The 27,301-nt window shown below is 46.0% G+C and overlaps 1 protein-coding gene across 1 annotated transcript in view; it reads right to left on the bottom strand.

The window, feature by feature from the left end:
- Window positions 1–210: 210 nt before the first annotated feature.
- The window catches only part of ACVR2B (activin A receptor type 2B), a 38,664-nt gene continuing 11,573 nt past the window's right edge, over window positions 211–27,301 (bottom strand). The window contains exons 2-11 of the mRNA XM_050778342.1: window positions 15,834–16,041; window positions 15,354–15,463; window positions 15,032–15,183; window positions 14,806–14,949; window positions 14,054–14,197; window positions 13,498–13,646; window positions 11,859–11,973; window positions 11,006–11,144; window positions 10,782–10,912; window positions 211–10,216 (exon numbers count right to left, since the gene is read on the bottom strand). Coding sequence (XP_050634299.1) covers window positions 10,022–10,216; window positions 10,782–10,912; window positions 11,006–11,144; window positions 11,859–11,973; window positions 13,498–13,646; window positions 14,054–14,197; window positions 14,806–14,949; window positions 15,032–15,183; window positions 15,354–15,463; window positions 15,834–16,041 — 1,487 coding nt within the window. The 3' untranslated portion in view covers window positions 211–10,021. The remainder of the gene's footprint in view (window positions 10,217–10,781; window positions 10,913–11,005; window positions 11,145–11,858; window positions 11,974–13,497; window positions 13,647–14,053; window positions 14,198–14,805; window positions 14,950–15,031; window positions 15,184–15,353; window positions 15,464–15,833; window positions 16,042–27,301) is intronic.

Here is a 27,301-nt window from a genome sequence, read left to right as displayed (position 1 = left end):
ACTTCCGAATGGCAGAAATGGAGACCTGTGCTTAGCTCCAGCACACAGGACCATGGCAGACTAGGCATTCAGCCATTAACATCTGTTAGTATTACACATACCAAACAGGAACTGACTTGAGTCAGCCCTCTAAGCAAGGGAACGCCATTTTACTTCTAATCCTCATGAAAGGAAACTCCAATCCCCGCCACGTAATTAAGAGAGACAAGATTGTTTTATTATTATTTTATTTTCATATACAAAAAGATAAAACTTGAAATAGTTCTAGATTTTTCCTCCTATTGTTGGGGTGTAACTGCTTCTTCACACAGGGGGAAAAAACTACATTCACATCGGTTTATTTGAGGACCCAGTGCAGAGTTCAAGCAGCAAAACCCCAACTTAGCAGATCTAATTTCAAACTTGACACTCATTTCTAAAATTACCACAGTAAAAAGGAACAAAGATCCACTGCAAATGAATGAACTATGATACAATGTTCTTTCCAAAATGTTTTCATTTTGCAACTGTAATTACATGGATGTCTGCTTTAGGCCATTTTAGGGGGTGTGTGTGTGTGTGTGTGTGTGTGTGTAATATATATATATAAATCAGCACACTTTTCAAATCCAGACAGGGTAACAGCAACAAGCTTAACTCTGTATATATATATATATATTTTTAAAACATGATACTTTAGTATAACTTTTGTTAATTCAGTAGTACAAGCTATTTCTGTTCTACAAAATTTTTATTTTATAGCTACAAGGGTGAAAAGTGACCTACTACATTTACATCTCACATATCCTGGCATACAAACAGTACTTATTGAATTTGAGCCAAAAACTAGAAGTCTTTAGTTTTAGCACTTGAAAGAGCTTCCTTGCTTCTATAGCCTTAAATCATATACTGTCACATTTCCAGAATTTGCAATTACTCATCATTTTAAACTGTGAGAAACAGGTGAACCCAAACTTTTAATTACAATTTTTATATACAAGTTAGGTAACACAGCTCAATAAGACTTAGCTATCCATCCTAAGCCCAACACACACATTCTCCACTAAGTTAGACAAGTCTTAGGGTTTTCCTTCTTTCCCTTACAAATAATGTACAAATTTAGAAGTAGCTGGTAAAACTGATATATATATATAAGATGGCAAATAAAAGGTGACATTTTCTGTTGGTTCCAAAACTGTTCCTGCAAATTTTGTTCTTTGCTGTGTTCTTTAACCGTATGTGTTACATGCAGAAAGCTCTTTTCATAAGAATTGACATCAAACTTGATGTAAGTTAAATTTACAGTACTGTATAAAGTTATTCAGATTCAAGGACAAATGTGGAAAAATATTAACAGGTGAAAAACTTGGCCTTTGACACTACCAATTAAGATCATGTCAAGTTCATAAGCAGATTTTTGTACAGTTGAAAAATGGCATTGTTGTGGATTTGTGGTTTGGAACTGAAATCTAGAAATATATTTCTACTCTGCGGTAACCCTCTCCCTCAATTCTGAAGTACCACTCAACTTTCTCTGCATTTTACAGAATTATAGAAAAAAAAGAGAAAAAAAAAAAAAACCCGCTGGCATTTTAACAATTCCTTTCCTCACTGGCAGTCTTAACATTTTCAGATGAGGTCTCCTAAAGAATCTCTAATAATCACTTGCTCCCAGTCGGCCTTTCATGATGACTTGGACACTTTTCCAATTAAAACTCAGATGTTGCCTAATCTTTCCTACTCTCATCTCTGTCATTGTTGGTAAAATTTGGGCGACTGCATTTTTCCCTTATGGAGAAATTATTTGGCTAAACACACACTTAACTTGTGGCAGTGCTCTGAGAAAACCCCACTCGGGCTAAAGCACTTGCAGGGACTGAAGTCAACAGTCCACTGAATGGGGCAGAGACCAAACACTTAAGATGACTGACTTAGGACCTTCACTGGGAACACACTGACCTTGTGTCCCATGGTCTGCGGAACAGCAGCTCTGCAGGACAGCAGGACAGCCCAGGAAGGTAGACCATGCTCATATGGCTGAGTTACCACTTTTAATCTTGGTCTGCCATCTACGCCCCAGAGACAAAAATTCAGATGTGGTGACTGCTGGTTAATTAAACTTTTTGAACTGGTAAAAAAGGCTCTTTAAAAAATATATATATTTATTTAAAATACATCAAAATGACAAACAGCCATATCCCACAAGGCCTAATTTCACAGCAACATATGCTACAGACATCTTCCCAAAATGCACTATGGTGGATAGTGGGTTTTTTATCCTGCCATTTAAAGGAATGTTCTACATTTGAGCATTAGCGACTGGAAATGTGTTACAAAGAGCTTATCTTTGGAACTAATTTGCGTGCAAGACCAGCCAATTAAATCGCTTTGCCTATTCAGATACACGAGAATACTGAAAATGGCAGAATTCAAAGAGGAACACAGGAAGCACCATTCAGATGACACTCTAGACCCATCCCACCACAGTGCCAGGACGAGCTTGCCAGAAGCCCTTTCTTCAGTCCTTGGGAAGAGTTTTGCTTTAAAACAAGTGCCCACGCTCAGTAGGGTTCCTGCATGTGTACGTTAAAAGTCTGCAGTATCAAGAGGACCCAGATGGTGACACTGTTCAACATGAGGTCTGAGGTAACTGGTTCTTAAAATATCTGGATCACAAAAGTGCATCCAGAAATTAGAGCTGGGAAAAAGGAAAAAGGTAGAGGTGGGGGACTAGAAAAGACAAGTAGAAAAAAGCTTACAGCAGTTGCTTTTGGGGGGAAGAGAGTGACAAAAACAAAGGCACAACAGAATTACATTCCAAGACACGTGGCTGCAGAGCAGAGAAATGTTCTTTTTATGGGGAACAGATGGGGTTGGTTTCTGGAGTGCTACTAGATCTGCTGGAACTAAATTTATTCCAAGTATAAAAAGGGTAAAGTGTAAACCTATACGCTTAACCAGAATGAATAATAAGCACAGCTGGTTTAAAATGACACATTAGGGATTCTCTTGATAAAACTATCCAGTCCAGTGCACCTCTGTCTGGAAGCAGCAGCTTGAAGCCAGCGGGCAGGGTCTGGGGGACAGGTCTTTAGCTGGGCCTCAGGACTGGCCATTATGCATACCAGAAATTAATTATTCATTATAGATCGCCATCAAAAGTCCCACACAAATAACCATCCACTCTCTGCCTAAAAATAAACAGGCTAAAATGAAGACCACTTTCCATATTGTGGCAGTGATGCTAAGCTTCCTAAGAAAAGCAGGAAAACTCTGGAGCTATTTGAAAGATGCTCTGCTGTTACTGGGGTTCCGAGCTTCTTCACTGGGCTCCTGGCTGACTCCACAGATTGAAGCAGCGAGCCAACCCAACCATTCTCACCTCCAAAAGAGCCCTGACCAGAGAGTACAAAATGTGCCTGGCAGCTCTCCATTTAATTGGATCACTGCATCCACATGCCACGCTCCCCACTTTTCTGAACAATTACTTAACTGGGTAATTCTGTCCCCCAACCTGGATAATGTGATCTTAGGTAATTCAGTTTGGTGGATTACTCAAACCACCAGATTCTCATTTCAAAGTTTTTGTACCTGAATCTTATTCGAGTCCCATCCCACCCCAATCTGCACCCCTATACAATTTCTGTTCCCCCAAACACTCTCACATGACTATGTCCTATAGCAAAAGCTTACAAACCAATTTTTGACCGCAGAACCCTTTGTTCAACAGAAATCTCAGGAGGAAGCACCAATGTAAAACACACTGCAGACCCTCTCTCCTCCCAGTCTACAAGAAGCTGAGCTGAAGTATCACTGTCCTACACAAATACAAGTGGAGTTTTGGCCAAAAAAGACCCGCAAATTGACTCCAGTCTGCCAGTGTATCACAAGAATCCATATAAGCGCTAAGTAAAAGTTCCACACCACTCATGCTCCAGTGTACGTTTCTCTTGAAAGGTAAAGCTCATTAGCTCTGATTACAAAATCATTCAAATTCACTAACTTTATAAAAATAATCTGTGGTATAAAACAATCTCCACACTGTGTAGAAGAAATCTGTCAAGTGATATAACTAAATATATATGTAGAACTATCGATTTTTTTAAAGTAAAGTTTCAAGTGTTGTGTATCTATTATACAACCTATTCTTTTATTTACAATGCTAACATTCTGACGCAAACGTGATTAGGACAGTCAGGGAATGAGCCCACACCCAACCAACAGAGAAGTTCCCAGGACTCAAGACAGAACTCATGCATTTGCAAGAAGACCCATCCTCACCTACCTGAAAAACTTGCGGGTCATATTTTTCGTAACTGTGAGCTCAAAAATGTAAACTTTCCAAGTGACTGTAATACTCTTCTGTAGATGTCCAGCATAGCCCAGGTTTATATAACCCATTACGTGCACACACAGAGTGGTGTGTACATTGCTTTAGTGTCCTGTGGTTGGTTTACAGTAGTTCTCAGAATTACCTAGGCCCTAGACAATCCAAACACTGCCCTAGAGAAATAAAGGCAATGCAGGGCCCATCACCACACATTGGCATTTAGAGAATATGTGTTTCAATTACTGAGGAAAAATCACTTCAGTTATCTCTATGAGCTGCCGTAGGAGCAAATAAAGTATCACTGGTTTTGGCACTACAGGGGATACGGGAAGTACCACAATAAAAAAAGTCTTGTTTCATTCATACCTGGAAGATACCGTCATGAAAATGTAAAAACTTGGTAATAATTTAAACAATGATAAATTCTTTAAATTCAAATTCTTGTTCGAACCAAAGTTTATAGTGGACCCAAAATAAACATAAAACATTCAAAGTGTCCCACTAGATAATTTGGACTTTTGTTTGTTGGCAGGCCTTTTGGAGCCACCAATTGTTTTAAAAAATGTTATTGGGTCAACTGAATTAATTTCCAAAGGGGTGTTTTTTCTACAAAACTAAATCATTATTTCAAAAATCTTTTCCAACCTTCTAAAGGTTTGGGATACATTCATAGGTAGACTGCTGGTTACAAATCAACTACCTGGAATCTTACTTAAAGAATTATGTGTATAACCCTGAATTCATTAAACATTTACAAAACTAAACTGAGAAGATGTATATACAGTTCATCAACTGAATTACTGGGCCTGTTTATCTAAAACATTATCTAAAACATTACTGTCAATTGAGATTTAAACTAATCATTACTAGATTGAACATGTTAGCTGCTGAGTATTTCATTAGTTTAGAATTTGCAAACAGCCATTAACTAAAAGAATTCATGTCACCCCAGTGAAAAGGAGAAAAAGACACCTTGTCCCCTTCTCATTCTGGCTGTTTGCCCAGGATGCAGGGTAGATAACTAGATTCACGGAGCTTCTTAAAAAAGTATGGTCTGATGCCCCTGAAATGGGAATCAGGCCTGGCCATCTCTCCAAAGGTGTGCCATCAAAAACTCAACAGGCTAAAATAACTGAGACTGAAAATCAAACTGAGTTAACTCCTGGAAACTGCTTTCCAATTAGTTTATTTTTCTAGTGAAATCAAGTTCTCGAGAATAATAACTAGCTGTCCAACTTCTAGTACCAATTCTAAAAACTTAAAAACGTACATACTTATGCTTATTAGATTATTTTAAAAACCAGCAAGTCTTTGTGTTACCAATAGGTGCTGGAAACTTTATACTACATACTAAAAAAGGCAAAATTCTAGTTTCAAGAGGGCCATCCAATACTCCCACTTTAATAGAACAGCCACCTCCCCACCCTCATGGCTCAGAGCACAGGGGCCAAGTGACAGGCTTTCTGAGTCACACACAACACACGAAGGACATTCAATACATAGCTGGGCCTCCTTCCACCAGGGAAAAACCCCACACACAGCCAGAGCTCACAGGGCATAGTAGCAGGATGGAGGAAACGAGAATATGGCCAACTAAAGAGAAAGGTGACAAAGCCCAACTACAGGACGAAGTGCTTTGCTGTCTAAGTCATGTCAAGAGGGTCAGCCTAGCCTCTTAGGGCAATCGAAGAACTATCTCTGTGGCCTGGAGAAGAGAGACCCTTCCCTTTGCTAAGAATATGTGAGCAAGAGTCTCTATCCTCCTGAAGATGTTCAAGGCTGGAAAACAACCTCTTTGTTCTGCAGAAACACCCCCAAGTCCAGACAGGATGTATTCAGAGTCAGAATCAGCCGGCATGTGTGGGTATGCCCTCCCCCCTCCCCAGGCAGGACTGGTCCCACAGGCTTCTCTCCAGAGCAGACAGGACAAGAAGGCCATGCTGGACACAAAGCCTAATAATGCTCACCATCTTCCCTCACAGGCCGGTGTCACTTTCTCCTAAGAATAGCCCATTTGCAGCCCTTGCCCACAAGCAACTCATGCAAGGAACTCCTGTTGAGGACCAGTGGTCCCAGGAGAAAATCCAGCTTATGCCAGGCCAGGATGTTCTGATGACTATGTCTATGGCCTTCCCCAGTGCCCCATCACTGAGGGCCCTCTGCATGACACTGTAACACAATGGCCTCTGTCCTCACTTGCTTCCTCCTTCTGCTCATTACTGGATTTCTCCAGCTAGGGATGACTTCTCAGTTATCACAGATGCTTTCAAAGAAGATTGTTCCCCAAGGCCCATCCCTACAGCCAGGAGCCTGCTTGGATGACAGCACACTAGAAACGAAGAAGCAAGGATCCTTGGCTACTCTCTGCTAACTTGGTCCCCTCCCACCCTGCATGGAACAGCCCCTCCCATTGACAGGGAAAACGATGCCAGGCCCCATTTTCCCCAGTCTGTCAAAGGGCCTGAGGTCAAAAACAAAAAGAAAGCAATTATCTGAGCCCCCGAAAAGTGCATGTTGCATGAAGTTATTACAGAAAACAGCACAGGCAGAGGCTGTATGACCCAGTAAATTCAAAGTAGGGCTCTAGCTGGCTCACTCCTCAAAGAACACATGACAGCAAACAGACAAACATTTTACCTGGGGCAAAAGGCCCACCTGTGCTCCTAGACCCATGCCCTATAAGGAGATCCCCCACTTTTTTCTTGCCATCAGAACCAGATATACCACCTGATGGGTGAGCTTTACACCACAATATGAGGGGAAGAGCGGCCTGAAGCCCAAAGAACTGGCATGGACCACCCTCCTCCCCAGCCCCACCAAAAACGTACCATCTCCTGACACACCATCTGATGGCGAGGCCCCACAGGGACACTACAGTGGCTGAGCACACAGTGGGCCGAAGGGGGAGGCCACCCAGAGAAAAGGTAGGCAGGCCTGACCTGTCTGTACTGTGTCCTGACTGCAAAGTCCCACACCAGAACCATGGCTCAACCCTCCCTTGGCCAGGTCAAAACTTCTCACAAGAATCAAGCCAGCACACAAAAGAAAAACCACCCAGAGGAACTAAAACGAAACAAAGAGGCTGGGGTTTAGTGTTCAGGTAGTATCATGATCTAACTATTCCTGCAGTAAATTTGCTACATTTGTTAGTGGTTTGTTTCTTCTGAGGATGAAAAGTAAAGATGCCTGCCCTGCCTGAGGAGAAAGCTAAAAAAATTAGATATGGCACTTTTCAATAAATATTTTAAAGCTTCTTAAAGAAATAAATGGTAAAGAAAAGCAACTGCTGTAAGGCCTGTTTTGCCATTAAAAATTATTCCAAGGGAAGAAAAATACCACAGCACAAAATCAAACCATTTAAAAATAAAAATTAAAAAAAGACAACACAGCTTACCAAAACCCTGTTCCTGTAACCACTTGGCCAGCCCACATTTTGACCCATGAAGCAAAAACTGAGCTCTGAGAGGGAAGCAAACGGGCCTCCCATAGCACCCTGTGCCTCAACACCCAGAGGAAAAGACCCCCGGGCAGCAAGCCCCAGACACTGAACATAGCACGCCAGGTAGATGGCCAGGCGTGTGCAGTGCCCCCCCACACTGTGGACTCCAAGACCAGCAAGAGCGAAACCCTTCCCTCCCAGACACGCTACACTAGAAGACTGGCCTGAGTCATGGTGTGCTTCACGGAGGTGCCACAGATCTCTTCCAACGTTGCTGCTAATTTGCTGAAGAAGTTAAATCTCAAGTAAAATCACCCCATTCAGGTCTAAGGGCCATCCTTCTACCAAGTTTAAGTGGGGTTGTCATTCTGAACATCGACGGATCAAGTTACATGTTACATGTGAATTCCATGTGAAGCTCCAAACAACCCAAGAGGAGGCGGACTCTTCAGTTCTCACCCAGGTCAACCTCTCCCCACAGCCCCCGCCTTGCCTACCCTCACGATGAAGAGATGCACTGTTTTTAAATAAAATGATCTAAAGAAACCAGAAGGAAAAGCCTTCACAAACAAGACTGATGAATGCCCAGACTTGGCCCAGACAGCCAACCTACAGCTGATGACAATTATTTACAAGGGGGCGTTACCAAACAAAAATGGTAGCACTCCCTAGAAGATGCAAACTTTTTTCTTTTTCTCTATTTCTTTTAAACTTTCTTGTCATAAAAGCCAACTTACATTAAAATATACTTACTACAAGACAACACAACTAACAAAATATATAATAAACCTTACACAAGTAGAAAATTCTGAGGTATTTCTGGTTTGAGGTGATCTGTGGTCGTGAAGTTTTAATTCTTTTACTTTTCAAAATTTAAACCTTGGAAGCCACATAGCAAAGCATGTGTATATGTGGATGTATGTGTTTTGTTTGAAAAAAAAATTTAGCATGTTTCATAAATTAAAAAGAATTCAAATGTTGAAACAGCAGCATTAGGAACATTCACTGACTAGAGCAAGGTTATGGCATAATAGAAAAACAGTTTTTTTAGAGTATGTACCACTTTAAGGGGTCTGGAGAAAGTCTTGTCCACGAGCCACAGAAAGGGGACAGTATTGTTACCACCTGGGGCAGAACCAGAGCTGCAGGACTCTGGGTCCCCAGCGAGGCAGGCCTTGGCAGACTCCACCCAGGAAATCCTCTTGCCCTATCTGTGCAAGACAACCCCCTGTGGGCATTTCCCTGAACTGCTCCAAGAGGAAACAAAAGTATTTCAACTTTTCATCCATTAAGGGTATTTACAGCATCGTGTCTTATGAAGAATGTATTCACTAACCTGTGATTCTACCCTCACCTAATTTTAAAATTAGGGAAGAAAAAATGTTTCACCCTATGCCCAAGGCCAAGTTAGTGAAAAGAAACTGGTCAGGGCCAGCAGGTAAGTCAGGGCTGTACCCAATCTCAGACTTTCTCCAAACCCCACTCTTGCTATTAATGCTCGGCCTCCACAAGGTCCTTCCCCTCAATTCCTGGTTACCTGAGAAGTAGCCTCCATAGTAAAGGATGCTGCTCCGAATGTGCCCGAGTCCAGTGTAGCTCTGTTCCAAATCCTACCCCCAGTACTGTCCTCCCCTTCCAACTCCAGTCCAAACCATTCTCATCCCAGTTTTTTTCTCGGTCAGGACAACACCCGTTAGATCCGTGAAAGATGTATCTGCTGTTTCTTAAGCTCACTAAAACAAAATAAAAGGGAGGGAGGGAGGGAGGGAGGGAAGGAGGGGAGAAGGGCAGAGGGCAGAGGAAACTCCTCTTCTGAGGAAGGTATGTTCTTATGTAACAGTCTTCAAAGGTTCCTCTAGGTAGAGTTTGCAGCATTAGGTTTCCTAAGACAGGAGATGGGTTTCTTTGTGTCACAGATTCTGAGACGACAAACAAAGAGAAAGCGGGAAAAACGAATCCCAAAGGACAGGAGGTGGCTGAGGCTCTTCAGCATGGCGCTGGTTCTGCATTCACAGCTCAGCACCTCAACGCCTGCTGACGTGTCCGCTGTTTGTGATACAGTAGAGCAATATGCTGGTAAAAACTGATCCAATCCAAAAAATAATATTAATAATAATAATTATAATAATTATAATAATAATAATAAGTCAAGGTAAAATAGCAGCTGCATTTTATGTGTTTGTTGGTTTTATGGGATTTCCAAAACAAAACACAACTTTTTTTCCTTTTTTCTTCAGATCCACTGAGTCTGGACAGACACTCATGTCCTGGGCTTAGATGCTTGACTCTTTAGGGGGCAGGTCCACATTGGTGACAGAGGTCACCAGGGAAACGAGACAGTCCGAGGTAGTGCCGTTGACCGACCTCCGAATCAGGGACACCCGCTCCTCCACACAGCCCGCAGACAAGCGAGCCTCTGCATCATGGTCCCAGCACTCCTCGATGGTCACACAAAGCTGGGCCAGGCCCTGAGCAGCATAGGGGAGATGGGAAAGACACCTTTGTTAGGGCCCTTCAATGAGGAAAAGCTTTGGGGGACAGTAAACTTGATGTTCCCAAGGATCAGGCAGAGCCCACTAGCCCCAACCACAGCAGCAGGTCCACCAGCAGAGGCCTGGGGCAAACTTCAGGAATCAGCATGCCTGCCTTCATGGCAGTCATCTTTCTGAGCTTACTGGCCTCACTCCACAGCCCTAGGAAAGGTTCATTGAACCTCAATATACATAGGAGGGAGAAGGAGACACCCAGGCCCCTACTAGGGCAGACATGACTACTTGCCTTGAAGAACTGATATTCAAAAAAACCGTATTCAAAGCCCAAACCATACAAGGGCCCAAAATGTAGCAGTTCTGGGGATCAGAAGGACATCATCCTACCTTACTCCCCATAACCCCTGGAACATATTCCTGGAGTCCAGGGAACGTAGTAGACTTTCTCTTTGCTCATTCCCCCTTGATTTCAGCTTACCTGCTACACATGAAGGGTTTTCCCTTCTCCACCCCCTTGCAAAGTTGCCTGCACCAGGCCCCTTACCGGGTGTTTCAACCAGTGATCCTTAATGGTGGGCCTCATCTTCTTGTGCACCACCACCTCCTGCAGCTCCTCCAACGAAGGGTGCTGGCCAATCTCTTCCTCAAAGGGCAGCATGTACTCATCCACGGGTCCTAGGAGTAAGAGAGAACCTGGCAGGATCACTCCAAGGTCCCACTGCTCCCTATCCCTCAACCTAGGATGCCCAGGGCTGCCATCCTACTTACCGTCTGCAGCCTTGCAGCGAGACACAAGCTCCCACAGCACCAGCCCCATGGCATACATGTCAATGCGCAGGAAGGCATCTCTCTGGAAGTTGATGGCTCCCTCGAGCACCTCAGGAGCCATGTACCGTCTCGTGCCTACCTATGTGAGGACAGAGGAGGACAGGGTTTACAGTGACTGGCCATACACACACAGCTGGGACATGGGAGTTACAGCCTCTGTGCACCAGATGGGGGCAAGACAGAGTAAGTCAGACAGGTTATCAATGATGGCAAACCTCGATTCACCACATTCACAGCAGTTACGAGAGGTCACAGCATCAATTATACTTGGATAATACTTTTTAAATACTATATTCTGGAGATAATAGTAATCTAAAATGGAATTCTTACCAAATTAATACAAGGAACTATAGATGATGTGTATTTTACTGAGATTAAGACCAAAAACAAAGGGAGAGGGAGAACACTTAAAAATAATAACAGTGATTGTTTTAGGAATTATTTCCTAAGTTTAATTTTTAGTTAATTTTTCCAGGTTCTTTGTTTGGATCCTTAGTACATTTCTTTCTGTTTTATCTTAGGAATTAAAACTAAAAAAGTGAGAGCCAGACTACGAGGACTAGTGGTCAAAACCCCAATGTGGAATCTCTACGTTTCCCAGCTGACTGTCAGCTACACTGCCTTCCTGGCCTTGGTTTCTCCACTGGTCAAATAAGAGCATTGTTCTGAGTTCTCAGACAGCTCTGAACACATGCAGTCACCCTCATCTGTGCACCTCGCCAACTGAGCACGAAAAGGGCAAAGTATCTACCCTGGGCCTGCCCCTGTCTTCCTGCCCTGTGAGGCTTGTTACCTGTCCGTGGGTGTCCCCTGGAGGTTTCCCTGGCTCAAATCGAACAGCCAAGCCAAAGTCAGCCAGCACGGCTGTGAGGTCGCTCTTCAGCAATACATTCTTACTTTTAAAGTCCCTGTGGAAACAAGTGGGCAGAGATAAAGCTTAACATCATGATCAACTCCCACTTTGGTTCCCAAGATACTAGAGTCTATGCCCTAGTCAGTCCCCAGACCAGGTCATCCCCTGCTACCTGGGGTGCAGAGGTGAAACAGCACAGGCAGGCAGCTGCAGGAGCCCACATAGGTGTGAGAATCCCTCAGTGCACTTCAGATGGAAGGATTCCCCCCCTCAGGATTGGCAAAGCAACACCTACCCTAACAGCTGGGCAGACCCTGTCCCAGTCCCCACACTATCACGAAGGCCAGCCCATATATTCTCAGAGGGGTTGTGGACAGGCACACTGGCCTGGGATGCAAGTTTTCTGAGAAGAATTTACAGCATTTGGAATGTGAATGAGAATAGGAATTTAATATTAGCTTTCCTAGGATCCTGCAGATATCCCTTAGGGCCTCGAGTTCACCATGAAGGCCGGGTGGAGCAAGGGTGCTGTTGCATGCGCCCAGCTCCACCTCTAACTAAGCAAAGCTATTTGTGGTACTCAATTTCCCCAGTGCCTGTCTCAGCCCTGTGAGGATTCGACTGAGTGGTAAGTACAAATGCTTAGGGCCACACCGGGAATACTTACTAGTGTTCCTATTAAGTTGAGCCATATAGTGGAGACAACATTCAACCTTTTGACCTATAAGAATAGCACTTTCATACAGTCAACCTTCTATGTCATTACTGTTATTACCATCAGGGACCCTTCAGCTGTGAACGCTGGAATTTGAGGATCATTCCCCTCCCTCACAGTCACAGAACCAGACTCAACTAGCTATAGGACCTTGGCTAAGTCATTCAACTTCTCTGTACTACTGTTCCTCATCTGCAAGACAGAGCTGAGAAATACAGTACTTGTCTCAATGGGCGGTAATGAAGGTTAAACGAATTGACACTTCTCAAGTGTTTAGAGCATTGCCTGCCATTTAGTAAGCAGGACAGTGATGAGCTCATTCAGAGTTTCTTAAAGTGTGGTTTGAGGACCCCAGAAAATCTCTAAGACTGTTCCAAGGGAATCTATAAGGTCAAAATTATTTTCATTTATTTGCTTTTTGAAGGCTCATTCTCTTAGGAGCATAACTCTATGCTCCTAAGAGCTACATGAGATGTGGTGTCATCACTCTGACAGTGAATGGGATGTGTGGGTGTGCTCGAATACAGCAAATATCAATAGTCATAATCCATTTACACAAAAGTCCTTTTAAGAGTATAAAGGGGTCCTAGACAATTTGAGAACTACTGAGCCAACTCTCCAACCAAAGTAATGGAGTCAGCACTTCATGTGGCCATTAGAGGGCACCACAAACCAGCTTCGGAGGCCATGCCATCCCCAGGACACAGTGGGAAGGCCAGGTTTTGTGCCCAGCTGCCTCAGACACACAGCAAGCAGAATAAGTATGTTTAGGAAGTTGAGACATCTCCAGACACTGCTCTCACCCACCAACCCTTCCTACAGCTCCAAGTCAAGTGCAGGAAAGGCATGTGCTGACCCTAATACCTGTGGGCAATAGACGGCTTGTGGCCCTCGCCACGGCACCAGGGCACGTCCTCATGCAGGTATGAGAGGCCTCGCGACATCGTCTCTGCTACATGACACAGTTCGTTCCATGTGATGATGTTCCCCTTGAGGTAATCCGTGAGGGAGCCCTGAGAGAAGACAGCACAGAACTTGAGCGCAGATTCTGGGTACAGGACAGGACCCAGCCCAGCCCTGGCAGAGAAGTCTCAGTGGGCCAATGACTAGGCTGCCCTCCTGGGAGGCTACTACAATTGATATGGAAGATAGATGAGGCCAGGAGGCAGGGAGGGCTAGGGGGTGGGAATCATGCAGTCACTACTCTTATCACAAAAACTTATCCCAGGGTGAGAGGTTCCTATCATAGGGGCACCTATGTCCACTCCTATGGCAGGGGTAACCTCATCGTGGATAGTGCTACCGGGGCAGAGTACCTCATGGTGGACACCTCCACAGGGAAGGGGTCATCATATTATGGAGAGCCACCAAGGGGGCATTCTATCTCCTCTCAGAGTCCATTCTGATGGGTGTGGCTCACCTTGTCGTGGAAGGCCGTGATGAGCCACAGCTCTACTTCGAGGTTGGAGCCTCGCTTCTCGGCAGCAATGAACTGTAGCAGGTTCTCGTGCTTCATGCCAGGTGTGCTGAAGATCTCCCGTTCACTCTGCCACGACTGCTTGTCCTGAGGCCGGGGGTGAGGGGTTGGGGGGACAACTGGCTGGTTTAGCCCTGCTACAGTCACATTGCCCTACAGCAGAACAACCATTCCCCATTCCCCACTCCCGAGCCTCCCAGCTGATTCCCCACCCCGCAGCCTCGCAGCTTCAGCATTTGTAACAGGACCAGGAGAAGATCTGTATTAAGCTAGGTCCTGGAGCATGAAGCCAACAGTGATCCCTGAGATCACTTAAGGCTAGCACTTTGATTTACAAACGGGGCCACTAAGGTCCACGGACGGGAAGTGAGTGACCCCGTATCACCCAACAAATGAGGCAGAGCCAGACCTGGTGTCCAGGGCCACTGGAAAGAACTCAATGTCAAAAACAAAACCTTGGAAACCGGGGCAAATCAAGGTTTTGCAAAGCCCTACCCTAGTCCTATGATAAAATTCCACAGTTGCATGAAATCTACAGACCAGCCAAGTGTAACATGAGTAAATAGGCCCAATAAGGCTCACTTTTCTCTAACACCACAATGTATTTGGGGTTTGGATTGCCTCAGGGCAGGAGAGCCTCCAGTTCAAGCTACAGTGGAGGCAGAGGACCTGGATGGAGCCCCTCAAATACTCACCTGGAGTGGGAAGATCTTGACAGCTACAAAGTCATTCATGAGCTGGGCCTTCCAGACACAGCCAAAGCGCCCCCGAGCCTTGATCTCCAGCAGCTGCAGTGGCTTCAGGCCCACCAGAGGGGATGGGGGTGGAGGCCCAGGGTCCTGGGGGAGAGCAAGGCTTAATAAGGTCTGGCCTGTCCTCCCGACCTCTACCCTGCCCTGCCCCAAGCCAGCACTGTCTCACCTCATGGATGTCCACATGACCGTACGGGGGCTTGCGATGCCGGTACATCCAAAAGGCCAGCAGGACGATGAGGGAAAGGCCCCCAATGGGCAGCAGTGAGTAGGCCAGCACCGTGAGCAGGGTGGGGGCTGTCGGAGGTGGCTCATACGTGACTGGGGGACACACAGAGCCCTGTGTCAAACAGTCTGCCCACCCTCACACCTCCAGAGCCAGACTACAGGGCCCTGTAGCCACACCCCACCCAACTGAGGAGCCAAGAGCTCCAAGCCAAAGAGGCCCAGGTCGGCTGACTCAAGGCCCCACTTCCACACTGCCCCCTCACCTTCCGGGCCCCCAGCCTCTGGCAAATGAGTGAAGCGCTCGTTGCAGAAGTTGCCTTCACAGCAGCAGAAGTACACCTGGGGGTTCTCCTCAGTGGCCACACACTCCTGCCTGGAGGCACAGAATTTTCCATACACCCCTCACCTGGGGGATGCAAGACTGCCCCAGGCCTGCCCCGCCAACCCCTCCTCACAGACAGAGCACCTCATGGGCAACATCAGGGGGATGGTGTGAACTCACCTCCCCTACAGGAGACCCAAAGCCAAGGAGGAACAGCCAGGGGTTGACACTCACTGAGACCCCTCCTCAGGGTTGAGGTAGGACAAATAGGGTGTGGAAGGGCGTGGGGCCCTGGCTACCATCTCAAGAGCCCGTTCTCGGTCCTTTATCTCCCGCTCAGACATCCTGAGACCCAAATGGCCCAGTGGGCAGTATAAGTGCAGGTGGGTCCAAGAGGAAAGGAGGGCGAGTCGTGGAGTACCTATCATAGCAGTTGAAGTCATCTAGCCAGCAGCCCTTCTTCACGAGCTCGATGGTGCCAGAGCTGTTGCGCCAGGAGGCGTAGCAGTGCAGCCGCTTATCCTGCTCGCCCTCGCAGCGCTCCAGGCCGCTCTGGTTGGTGCGCTCCAGCTCCCAGTTGGCGTTGTAGTAGATGCACTCCCGTGTCTCAGCCTCCCCACGCCCAGAGCCTGTGCCCCAGAGAAAAGAGAACCACTGAGCATGCCCCTGGGACCACCACCCAAACCCCTACTCCCAGTCCTGGGTGCCAGGCCACCCTGAGGGAGGGAGGCCGGGTGGTGGGTTGGGGTCACCAACCCCCTGCACTCACCCCTGGACGCAGGCCACCCATCCATCCAACACCTCTTAATTTACATGTACCAGTTGGCACCAGCCCCCACCTTATTCTGCAGCCCATCACAGCTGCCCCTAGGCCTAAGCAAAAGAGAGGAGGCAGGAAACCTAAATGCCCCAGAAGGATGGATAAACAGCCAGCCAGACAGAGGCCAGATGCACAGAAAGGCCACCAACACCTGAGGCTCCTGGGTGGGGGTGGGGCTACTTCCCTGCTGCAGCAGAAACTGATGAAGGGGCACCCTTAAAACCCCAGGGCACATCAGAATCACCGTATGTTGGAGGTGTGGGAAAGAGGACCACTGTTCACTCAAATATATATTTCCAGGCCCAATCCAGACCCATCCCAATGGGAATGGGTGCAGAATATGTGCTTTTAACCACCCCTATCTGTCTCAGGTGATTGCGACAAAGATCTCAAGGACCACTTGGCAAAACTGCAAAGGAGAGTGGCTTCCTGCTGCTCCTGTCTCTGCCCCCAAACCCCCTTCTCACGACAGTTCCCCAGGGAGACCATGCCAGTGGGTCCTCCACAACTCCCTGCCCATACGTAAAGGGAAGCAAGGACCCTGTAAGCGTCCTTTCTACACCCAGCAACCACACCTGGTACTGAAGAACATAAGGAATGTTTTCCATGCAGGGCTGGAGAACATAAGGAATGAGGCCTGCGTGTACAGGGTAAGCCTCTCAAAGTCACCAAGGGGAATACGTGCCTCAGGCAGAGGAGGGCTAGATGGTGGCTTAACCTTCGATCACAGATCATTCTCCTGGCTAGGCTTCTGATGACCCCGGGGCACTCCCCATCACTTCTGAACCCCTTTCCACCTGCTGCAGGAAGTGCCATCCAGGTGGACAACCACTTCAACCCCCACCATTCAAACACTTTCCTTCAAACTTGATTTCAAACATTCCCCAAATCCATCTTCCTCACCATCCCCTATAAAACAACCTCCAGTCCCAGCCCCAGTCTACTCCCACTACCCCCAGGAACCACATAGCCCTGAGATGGGAAAGAATATGGAGATGCCAAAGGAGGTTCGGTTCTGTCTGAAAGCTCTGCCAGCACCCCATTATAGGCCGCCCACAATGGAGGGAGGTGGTGACATTTACAACCTCATTGCTAGAACCCCACACAGACACCTGAGAGGATAGTTGCACCAAGCATCCAGCCATCCTGTCCACACTTCTTGGGCCCAAGTAGGCCAGTGACCTGGCACCACTCCTGGCTGGTCTTCTACCACTATTCCCGTCCCAGGAAGGAGGGAGGGGTCAGAGTCAATCCCACCAGACAGCCAGCCCATCAGCAGCCAAGAGCCCTACTTCGCCATCAGCCTCAATGGCTGACTGGAGTAGCAAGGAACACAAACCCTGCCCTGACCTTTGGGGAGGGCAAAGTACCCTGAACGCTAGTGTAGCCTAAGGACATCCTCACTCTCCTCTCCACCCCCATTGGTGGCCTTCATGAGGAAAGAGCTTGATTTCCCAGGGTATACCCCAGAGAGAAGGATACTGACTGGCTGTCAGGTGAAAGAAGCCCTCCACCACTGGAGCAGCCATTCCCCTTTCAAACCCAACCCCTTTCTGCATCTCCGTGAAGTGATAGGATGCTTCTTCCAGGGGCAGGAGCAAGCAATGAAACTCAAGGATCCAGGTAGCGCCCAAGGGTCCGAAATGTCACCCAATCAGAATGGCAGTGCCCAGCCACAGCTCTGGTCATTCTACACCAGGTAGCCTAGGCTCTGACACTTGTGAAAGGCAAACGCATGGCCTCCTGACCAGCCAGTCAGCTGGGACTCAGCCTCTTCCAAACGAAGGGCCTCAGGGTCCACAGAGAGGCTTACAAGGGTACACACTGGCTTCCCCAGTCAGGCCCTTCATCAAGCATGTGGCTTTAAGGTTTAGAGGGAGAACCTGAGAGGGTGGGGTGGGAGTAGCTGACCAAAGGCTGAGCAAGCACACCAGGGCCAGGACTGAGGCTTGCACCTACGTTGCCCCAGTCTGCCTGTAGCAGCACCCAATGACTGGGTTATTCGAAGCACCCTGCCCAGAGGCCACAGGGCCTCCTCCCGCCAGGCTGGGCCCCACTGCATCCACGGCAGCAGTTCTAGTGGGGGTCCGTGGAGACCTGAGACTTGTGGGGCCAGCCAGGAAGCTGCACTGCAGACAGGGAAGCTGGGCACTCCCCTAACTTCCTTCCCTCACTGCAGCCACACCATAATGTCACACCCTTGAATGTGATCAGCTTCTAGGCTTCGTAAGTTGGAAGTTACCACCTCTGACCGTAGGGTTCCCCACCTTCCTCTGATTTCAGCTCTTCCCTCTCCCTCAGCTGAGACCACGCAAACTTTCTACTTCCACTGGCCCTTGTGCTTCCCCTGCCACTTAACTTAACCACCCTTGACTAATGGCCTACTGTTGCTTAAAGGAATATCTCAGACATCTGAAAAGTGTACCAACAACATAACCAAAAATAATCTCCAAGATGAAATAACAGAACGAACACTTGCATGAGAAATAAAACATTACACACGTACTCGACAACTACTTCCTAAATGTCAGGCTTTCCCTACAAGACTGGAAAGCCAATGAAGGCAGGGCCCTTGCTGTCCTGAGTGGTAGAATCATTCCAAACACATCATGGATGGATGGGTGGACAGACAGATGGACAGAAGGGTGTAGGTATCATGGCTAGAGCAAGATTTCGAAAGGAGGGAACAAGAAGGAAGGATGGCCTCAGCCTGCAGCCCAAGCCCTAAGTCCTTAGAGTTTCCATCTCCATTGAGACAAGCAACAAGCCTCTGTGCTGAGGTAGGAGTACAAACAAGGGAGGCCAACAGAGTAACCTCCTCTCTCCAGGCCATTGATAAGTCAGAGACCACCCTCTAGCCACTACCATGGGCAGGACCCAAGTGAAGAGGCTGGGAGTTCCAAATCTCAGAGGACCCAAGGGTTCAAGATGTCACCTGGGCCAGGCACAATGGCTCACGCCTGTAATCCCAGCACTTTGGGAGGCCAAGACAGGCAGATCACCTGAGGTCAAGAGTTCGAGACCAGCCTGGCCAATGTGGTGAAACCTCATCTCTACTAAAAATACAAAAATGAGCCAGGCGTGGCGGTGGGCACCTGCAATCCCAGCTACTCAGGAGGCTGAGGCAGAAGAATCACTTGAACCCGGGAGGCAGAGGTTGCAGTGAACTGAGGTCGTGCCATTGCACTCCAGCCTGGGCGACAAGAGCGAGACTCCATTTCAAAAAGATGTCACCTGACCCCCATCTGACCAGATCCTCCTACTGGCAACCCAGTGAAACATGGCAGCCATGAGTGGGCCAGACTTCAAGTCCTACTCCAATACTTCACAGCTAGGGAAGTTGTAGCAACTAATTGAATTAATGCACTTTAAGAGTGGTTAGAACACTGCCTGGCACATTGGCTGTATTAGAGCCACACCTACCCCCTACTCCCTATGACAATCCCTTACAACACAAGTACCCTGTATGACTCCCAGCCCATCAAGTCACACCATGCCTACAAGAGCTTTATGTTCAGAGCCCTATGTAACATTCCATGCCCCTCCCTCACCACAGGGCTCTGCTGCCAGCTGGAGACCCAGGGGCCTCCCCCATTCCTCTCTCTTCCCCAGACTCTCCTTCACACACTCAGCTATTTATAGCCTCTGGCAATACTCCAACCATAGGCCACCTCTGCCTTTTGATAGAGAGAGATTCCCACCCACACCCAGGAAGCCAGGGCATCCATGCACAGGTGGCTCCCCTTGACCCCCAGCCCACTCAGCTAACCTGGCAGGAGGACAAGCCATGCTCCCAAGATGGGGGTGCTTATAGTACCCCCTTAGGCCTGCTGCCTCATAGCCCTGAGGTAAACGAGCATAGCTCCCAGACACCAGGACAAGGGGCTTGCTGCATCCCTGAGTCACAGCCAAACCAACTGCTGGCCTCCAAAGGAAGCTGAAATACAAGTGGCAATGTCCCCAAGGAGGCAGTCCCTATGCTCCAAGAGGCCTCCCAGTGGAAAGAAAGTACCCAGGGCTCCCCAAACCTTCCCTCCTGGCAGGACACCACTCCCAGATACACCACTCCCGACCCCCACACAAACACGCAGTACATGCACACACACACACAGTACATGCAGACTGCACTCTGAACTAACATTTCTGGCAGCAGAACCTAAGCTGGCTAGTTTTGATGCTCGAAGACATGCACTGGGAGGTCAAACACTGGGAGGTTCGCTTCTCCTATGAAGCAGCTCAGCCCACTAGACTTTGGACATACCCACTATGCCCTGAGGAGAAAAGGGAGAAATCTCACCAGGGTCCTGTCTGCGAGGGGCTCAAAGTGCAATGGGGAGAGAAAGAGGAGGAGATGGTTCAGAGGTGGAGTGTCCATGCCCACCTCCCCTGGAGTCCCTGAGCTTTGCACTTGGGTGTCCCCAGTCCAGCCAGTGTCTCCTAGAGGAACTGACCCCAGCAGCCAGCAGAACCACTGCTCGGTTGGCTCCTGGAGGCCCCTTGGCAGCCACCTACCCCAGGGAGCAGGTGCCCAGTCCCACCTTTGTGAGGAGTGCCACTCACCACTACATCTATCTAGGTCTGCTTCTGCCAGCACACTGGGGCACACCCTCCCAGAAGCCTCCATGGCCAAGAGGAGGACAAGAAAGAATGTCTCAGGAGGGCCAGTGTTCTCCCTCTGGTGTCCGGCCTTCACATCTGCCCAGAGAGAAGAGGCAGCTCTCCCCACAGACAGCACCCCTCGAAAGGCAGCCCTGAGTCTGCCCAGCTGCCTTTATTGCCCTAGCAGGTCCCTCCATAAGAGCCAAGGAGGGCCAAGAGCAGTGACTTATCCATGTTATGATCCCACACCCCTAGCTCCACAAAGCAGCATCTACCACCTCCCCAGGACCAGAGTAAGGGCAACCGGGTGTAGAGATGGAGGGAACCTGAAGAGACAGATGGGGCCAGGAAGGAAGGCTAGAGTGTATAACAAAGACACTGACACACGCACACACGTGTATGCACATTGTGGAGTGGCATGTATAATAGGGGAGAAAAAAAACCCCAAATATTCCAACATTGTGTCTTTGCATTTCTTTTACCTGAGAGAGTAACTCTTGAATGTTTCTGGCAATCAAATACAATCGCTAATATATATGCTTTTTCTCCTTCATCCATGTATTTATAAGCCATCCAGGTTGACACACATTTATGTAATACTTATACAGCTCACACTACATCCCAGGTCTAAGCATTCTTCTGCAAAGAGTAACTTATTTAATCCTCATAATAAACCTGTGCAGGTCCTCATTTTATAAAAACTGAGGCACAAAGAGGCTAAGTAACCTACCAAGTTATTTATTAAGTGTCAAAATCAGGCTTCAAACCCAGGCAGCCTGTCTCTAGAGTGCATGTTCTTTATATACTGCTGCCTCTCCTGCAGCTCTGAAGTGCATTTATTTCAGAAGCTTAAAACCTCACATAACTTTAAGCATCCACTCACCTACTGGACTCAGGTTATTTATGTTTGTTGATCTCAGCAATGCCATCATGAATTCTTTTTTACATTTTTGTTTGTGTGTGTGCTCATGTGTGGGCATTTCTTGGCTAGGTCATAGGGTCTAAACATCATCAACTGACTAAATACCGTTAAACTGTTCTCCAAAGTGGATGTGTCAATCTAAGTTCCCAACAGATGACAGCCCCACCTGGGGTTCACCTGGTGAGTGTGAAATGGTACAATTTGGATCTGCATTTCCCTGATTACTTGTGAGACTGATCATCTTCTCACAATTATTAACATTTCCTTCTGAGAACTGCTTGTTTGTATCTTTTCTCATTTTTCTACTGGATTGCTTTTCCTTTGAGTTATAGAAATTATTTTATATATTCTTGGTAATAAAACTTTTCTTACTATATAGTAACCCTCTTTATTTGCAATGAATGCTCTTTGCCAAAAGTCCATTTTATCTGATGTTAACATAGCTATGTGACATTTCGTGTGTGTTAGTATTAAAGAAAATTATCTTTTCTAACTTAAAGAAATCTTTCTCTCTTCCCTCCCCCCAAATCAATCTAACACCATCTTTTAATTAGAGTTCAGTCTCATTACATTTATTATTACTGGGTATGTTTACATATATGATTACTGGGTATGTTTAAATTTGTTTCTTCTCTACTGTTACCTCTGTTTGGATTATCTTTTAAAATTTCCTATTTTAGCCACTTTTGAAGTTATACATCTCATTCCTATTCCGTTGTAAGCTAGGCCTATAAACTTTAATGGGTACACTTACACTAAAAGGGTAAATCAACATCTCTACCATCCTTCATTGGAACTTAAATATTTGAAACTCTAATGACTCTTCCAATGTACATCTAATTTAACATATTGCTTGTGTTCAGTATTTAGTGTCATTGTTCTTATTACCCAGCTCCCAAATCAGACATTATTTGTGTCTGTATTTTGTAAGTGTCCATACAGTCATCTTTCCCTGCATCTCTGCGTTTCTGAGACCACTGTCCTTACTGAAAAAAAAATCTTTCAATAGAGATCTCTTGGCAGAGGAGCCTTTGTTGCTTTTCTCAAAATATTTTGTCTTTCTTCCTGAATTGCAATTTAGATGAACATAAAATTTTAGATTGTTATTTTATCTCAGCTCTCTGAAAATATTATTCCACTATTTTCTAGCTTCCACTACTGTTGCTGAAAAGTCTGCTATTAATTTAACTTTGTAGATATTCTGTTTTTTTCTCTCTGGCTGCTTTCTCTCTTTGCAGTTTCACTACAAGGTACGTGTCTAAGTATATATTTAAATTTATACTACTTGGGGTTCACTATGCCTTTAGATTCTAATGACTTGTGTTTTTTGTCAATTCTGACAAATTCTTGGCTATTATCAACTTGAATATTGCATCTCCATATTCTATGATTCTGAAATTCCTATTACAAGCATATTAGACCTTCTCATTCTGTCCAGTCTCTTAACTCTCCTTTCCTATTTTCCAATTCTGTGTCTAAACACCATTACAGGTAATTCCTGAAGATCAACTTCCAATTCACGAATTCTCTCTTAAGCTATGTCTAATCTGTTGTTTAGTCCTTCTACTCAATTTATAAATTCAATTATTCTATTTTTTCATTTCTATAAGCTCTATTAAAAAGAAACTTCCTGGTCAATTTTGATACTTCTGTACTTTGGCCTACTTCCAAATCTCTCTTAGAATTCTATAATTTAACTTCTTGAAAGTTTGCTTCTGACATTTGTTATTTCTGACTTTACTCATGGTACTGTTTCCTCATAGGACTTTAGAATTTTGAATACTGAGCTTATGTTCATTGGGGCCTTTTCTGTTGGACTACTTTGAGGCCAAGTTTGAAGGGGCAACCTTTCAAAGGTAACATATTTTTGGCTTCTGCCAGTCTCCCTAGGACATTAACTATTTGGAATCACTTTAATTTCTCAACTTAGTTTACCAGAGAACAGGATGGTATAAACGCCAAGCTCACATGAGCATAGGCCTATGGTCACAAATTCTCAGGGAAACTACCCCAACCCCAACCCCGACCCAGTCTCAGACAATTTCATTATTTAGTCTCTTTGTCAACAAAGACATATTTCCTCTAGCCCACATTTTTACTGAAGGTATAACACAACAGAAGTCTGAGGCCATGCAAAGGCCTCAGTCTCAATTCTACATCTTGTCTCCTCTTGTCCACACTGCTACTAAACCCACATCTCTAAATTACAAAGACAGGCAAAGTCCCCAAGGAATCAGCAGTTTCAGCCAGTGAAGGCATACAGCTCTAGTTTCCAGCCCTTTCTTGCTTTTCCCTTACTTCTTATACATGCAGCAATGTATATGCATTTTTAAAAGGGTGTTTATTATACTTTTTCCAGCATTTCTATGTATTTTACATGAGGATTTTCCACTGTTTTGTTCACTACAAATGCCAGAAATGTAAATACAAGAGCACCTTCCAAGGTGACAGGAGGAATTCCATCTGCCTTCAGAAGTCCCGCCTAGGAACAAGGAACCAAGCCAGGTGACCTCAAGTCACTTCCAACTTGGACTTTGTAAACAAGGACCTGGCACCATCCTCCCACAGCTCTGAAATACACGCCTTTTCCCAGGCCCCATCACTCCTGGACAACACTGGAAGGAGAACTTCCAGGTAAACGCCAAGGATTATACACAAACATTTCCTTTTGCTCCCTCCAGTAGTCCCACTAAAACCACAGTAAAGTATTTTAAGGCATAAACCTGTAAGAACAAAGAGAACAGGAGAGAACCACAGAAATGACATTTCAAGGCTGGAAAGCATTTACACACATGGTAACTGATCACACAGATTCCTAAGTTGGCTCTAGATAAAGTAGAAAAGCAATGTGACTTCCCCCACAGAACCCTTCAAAACTCAGGAATTTGTGGCACCAAATGTCTCTGAAAGAATAGGGTAAAGATGAGTCTAAAGACAGAAGAGTTGGTTAGTAAGGTACAGTCAGATCCTCAGATCCTACCACCACTCATCATGGTTGACCCTCTCCAACCCAGCGGAGATTATGTTTATTTTCCAAAGAAAATGAACTGAGAGCCTCTTCGACAAAGAGGAGCAGGCAAATCTGAGGGCACAGGTATCACACTGAAACAGGAGGAATACATAACAATATACCAAATACAGGAACCCCTAGTTCTCATCCCCTGTGACTTCCAGGATGTTAATATCCAGGCTTGCCCCCTCCAGACAGAAAACAGAAGATATTTCTCAGGGAAATCCAATTAATTCCCAAAACAGCCCAATCAGATCACCCTTGATTAAGCCAACTCCACCCACAGAGTCAGAGCTTTTAATAAGTATTCAGATCCATCCTTAAATATTTATTAAGAATTTTTACATCAGGCCCGGCATGGTGGCTCATACCCACAATCCCAGCACTTTGGGAGGCTGAGGCGGGCAGACTGCTTGAGCTCAGGAGTTCGAGACAAGCCTGGGCAACAGGATGAGACCTCATCTCTTCCAAAAATACAAAAAATTAGCCAGGCATGGTGGTTTGCACCTGTGGTCCCAGCTACTTCAAAGGCTGAGGTGGAAAGATCGCTTAAGCCTGGAGGAGCAGTGGTTGCAGTGAGCCAAGATTGCGCTGCTGCACTCCAGTCTGGGTGACAGAGTGAGACCCTGTCTTAAAAATAACTTTTACATCATATATTTATTAGAAATATTAGCTGTATTTATCTCATCTGGTCTATGTTCCCTTGTCTCTTATTGCTTTCTTCTCAACTGAAGAATTCTCTATTATTCCATGCCTCCTTTTTTTTGGACACAGGGTCTTGCTCTGTGACCTAGGCTGGAGTACAGTGACTCAATCACAGCTCACTGCAGCCTCAAACTCCTGAGCTCAAATGATCCTCCCACCTCAGCCTCCCAAGTAGCTCAGACTTACAGGTGCATGCCATCACACTCGGCTGATTTTTTTTATTTTTTGTAGAGATGGGGTCTCACTACATTGCCTAGGATGGTCTCAAACTCTGGGCTCCAGTGATCCTCCCCACTTGAACTCCCAAAGTGCTAGGATTACAGGCATGAGCCACTCACTCGGCCCATTTGTCTGCCTTTTTTTTTTCTTTTTTTCTATTTTGAGACGGAGTTTCGCTCTTGTTGCCCAGGCCAGAGAAAAATGGCACAATCTCAGCTCACTGAAACCTCTGCCTCCCATGTTCAAGCGATTCTCCTGCCTCAGCCTCCCGAGTAGCTGGAATTACAGGCGTGCGCCACCATGCCTGGCTAATTTTGTATTTTTAGTAGAGATGGGATTTCTCCGTGTTGGTCAGGTTGGTCTTCAACAACGCACCTCAGGTGATCCGCCCACCTCAGCCTCCCAAAGCACTTGGATTACAGGCGTGAGCCACCACACCCAGGCCATTTGTCTCTTTTTTAGCTTGAAAGTTATAATCTATTCTTTAAGTTACCCTAGAGATGACAGCATGCCTTATCAAAATTTAGTATTACTTGGTAGTTCCACTCTCTTCCTGGCCATTGTAAGAATCTTTAGAACAATTTAAATTCATTTTCACTCCACTCTCACATACAGCATTGTTGCCAAGCATTTTCTTTTGTGGTATTTCAAACTCAGTAACACATTCTCACAATAAATGCCTGAATATTTATTATTTTCATTGCTCTTCATTCTTCTCTTCATCTCTGACATTCCATCTGGATTTATTTTCCTTCTGCCTGAAGAACATATTCCTTGACATGTTCCTTCTTTTTTAAGAAGTTCTGTAGGCCAGGCGTGGTGGCTCATGCCTATAATCCCAGCACTTTGTGAGGCTGATAGGGGTGGATCACGAGGTCAGGAGTTCAAGACCAGTCTGACCAACATGGTGAAACCCTCTCTCTACTAAAAAATACAAAAATTAGCCAGGCGTGGTGGCATGTGCCTGGAGTCCCAGCTACTCGGGAGGCTGAGGCAGGAGAACTGCTTGAACCTGGGAGGCAGAGGTTGCAGTGAGTCGACATTGCCCCACTGCACTCCAGCCTGGGTGATAGAGCAAGACTCCATCTCAAAAAAAAAAAAAAAAAAAAAAAAAGGGGGGGTTTTGCTTAAAAATTGACACGTAATAACTGTACATATTTATGGGGTAGAATATGTTTTGATACATGTATACACTGCGTAGTGATCAAATTGGGGTAATTAGCAAATCCATTACCATTTATCATTTCTTTGTGGTAGGAACATTCAAAATCCTCTCTTCTAGCTATTTTGAAATATACCATACATTCTTGCTAACTACAATCACCCTACGGTGCAACAGACCAGAACTTATTCCTTTAAATGTAATTTTGTACCCTTTGACCACCCTCTCCCCATCTGACCTCCTACCTACGTCCTTAGCCTCTGGTAACCACTATTCTGTGCACTATTTCTATGAGATCAACCTTTTTAGATTCCAAATATAAGTGAGATAATATGGTATTTGTCTTTCCATGTCTGGCTTATTTCACTTAACATCATGATGCCTTCTTTCCGGAACGACAGTTTCACTTGATACAGAATTTTAGGCTGACAACTACTTCTTTCAGCACTTAA

This window comes from Macaca thibetana, chromosome 2 (assembly GCF_024542745.1).
Source record: "Macaca thibetana thibetana isolate TM-01 chromosome 2, ASM2454274v1, whole genome shotgun sequence".
NCBI lineage: Eukaryota > Metazoa > Chordata > Mammalia > Primates > Cercopithecidae > Macaca > Macaca thibetana.
The sequence above is the reverse complement of the archived record's forward strand: the minus strand, read 5'-3'. Positions and strand labels throughout refer to the sequence as shown.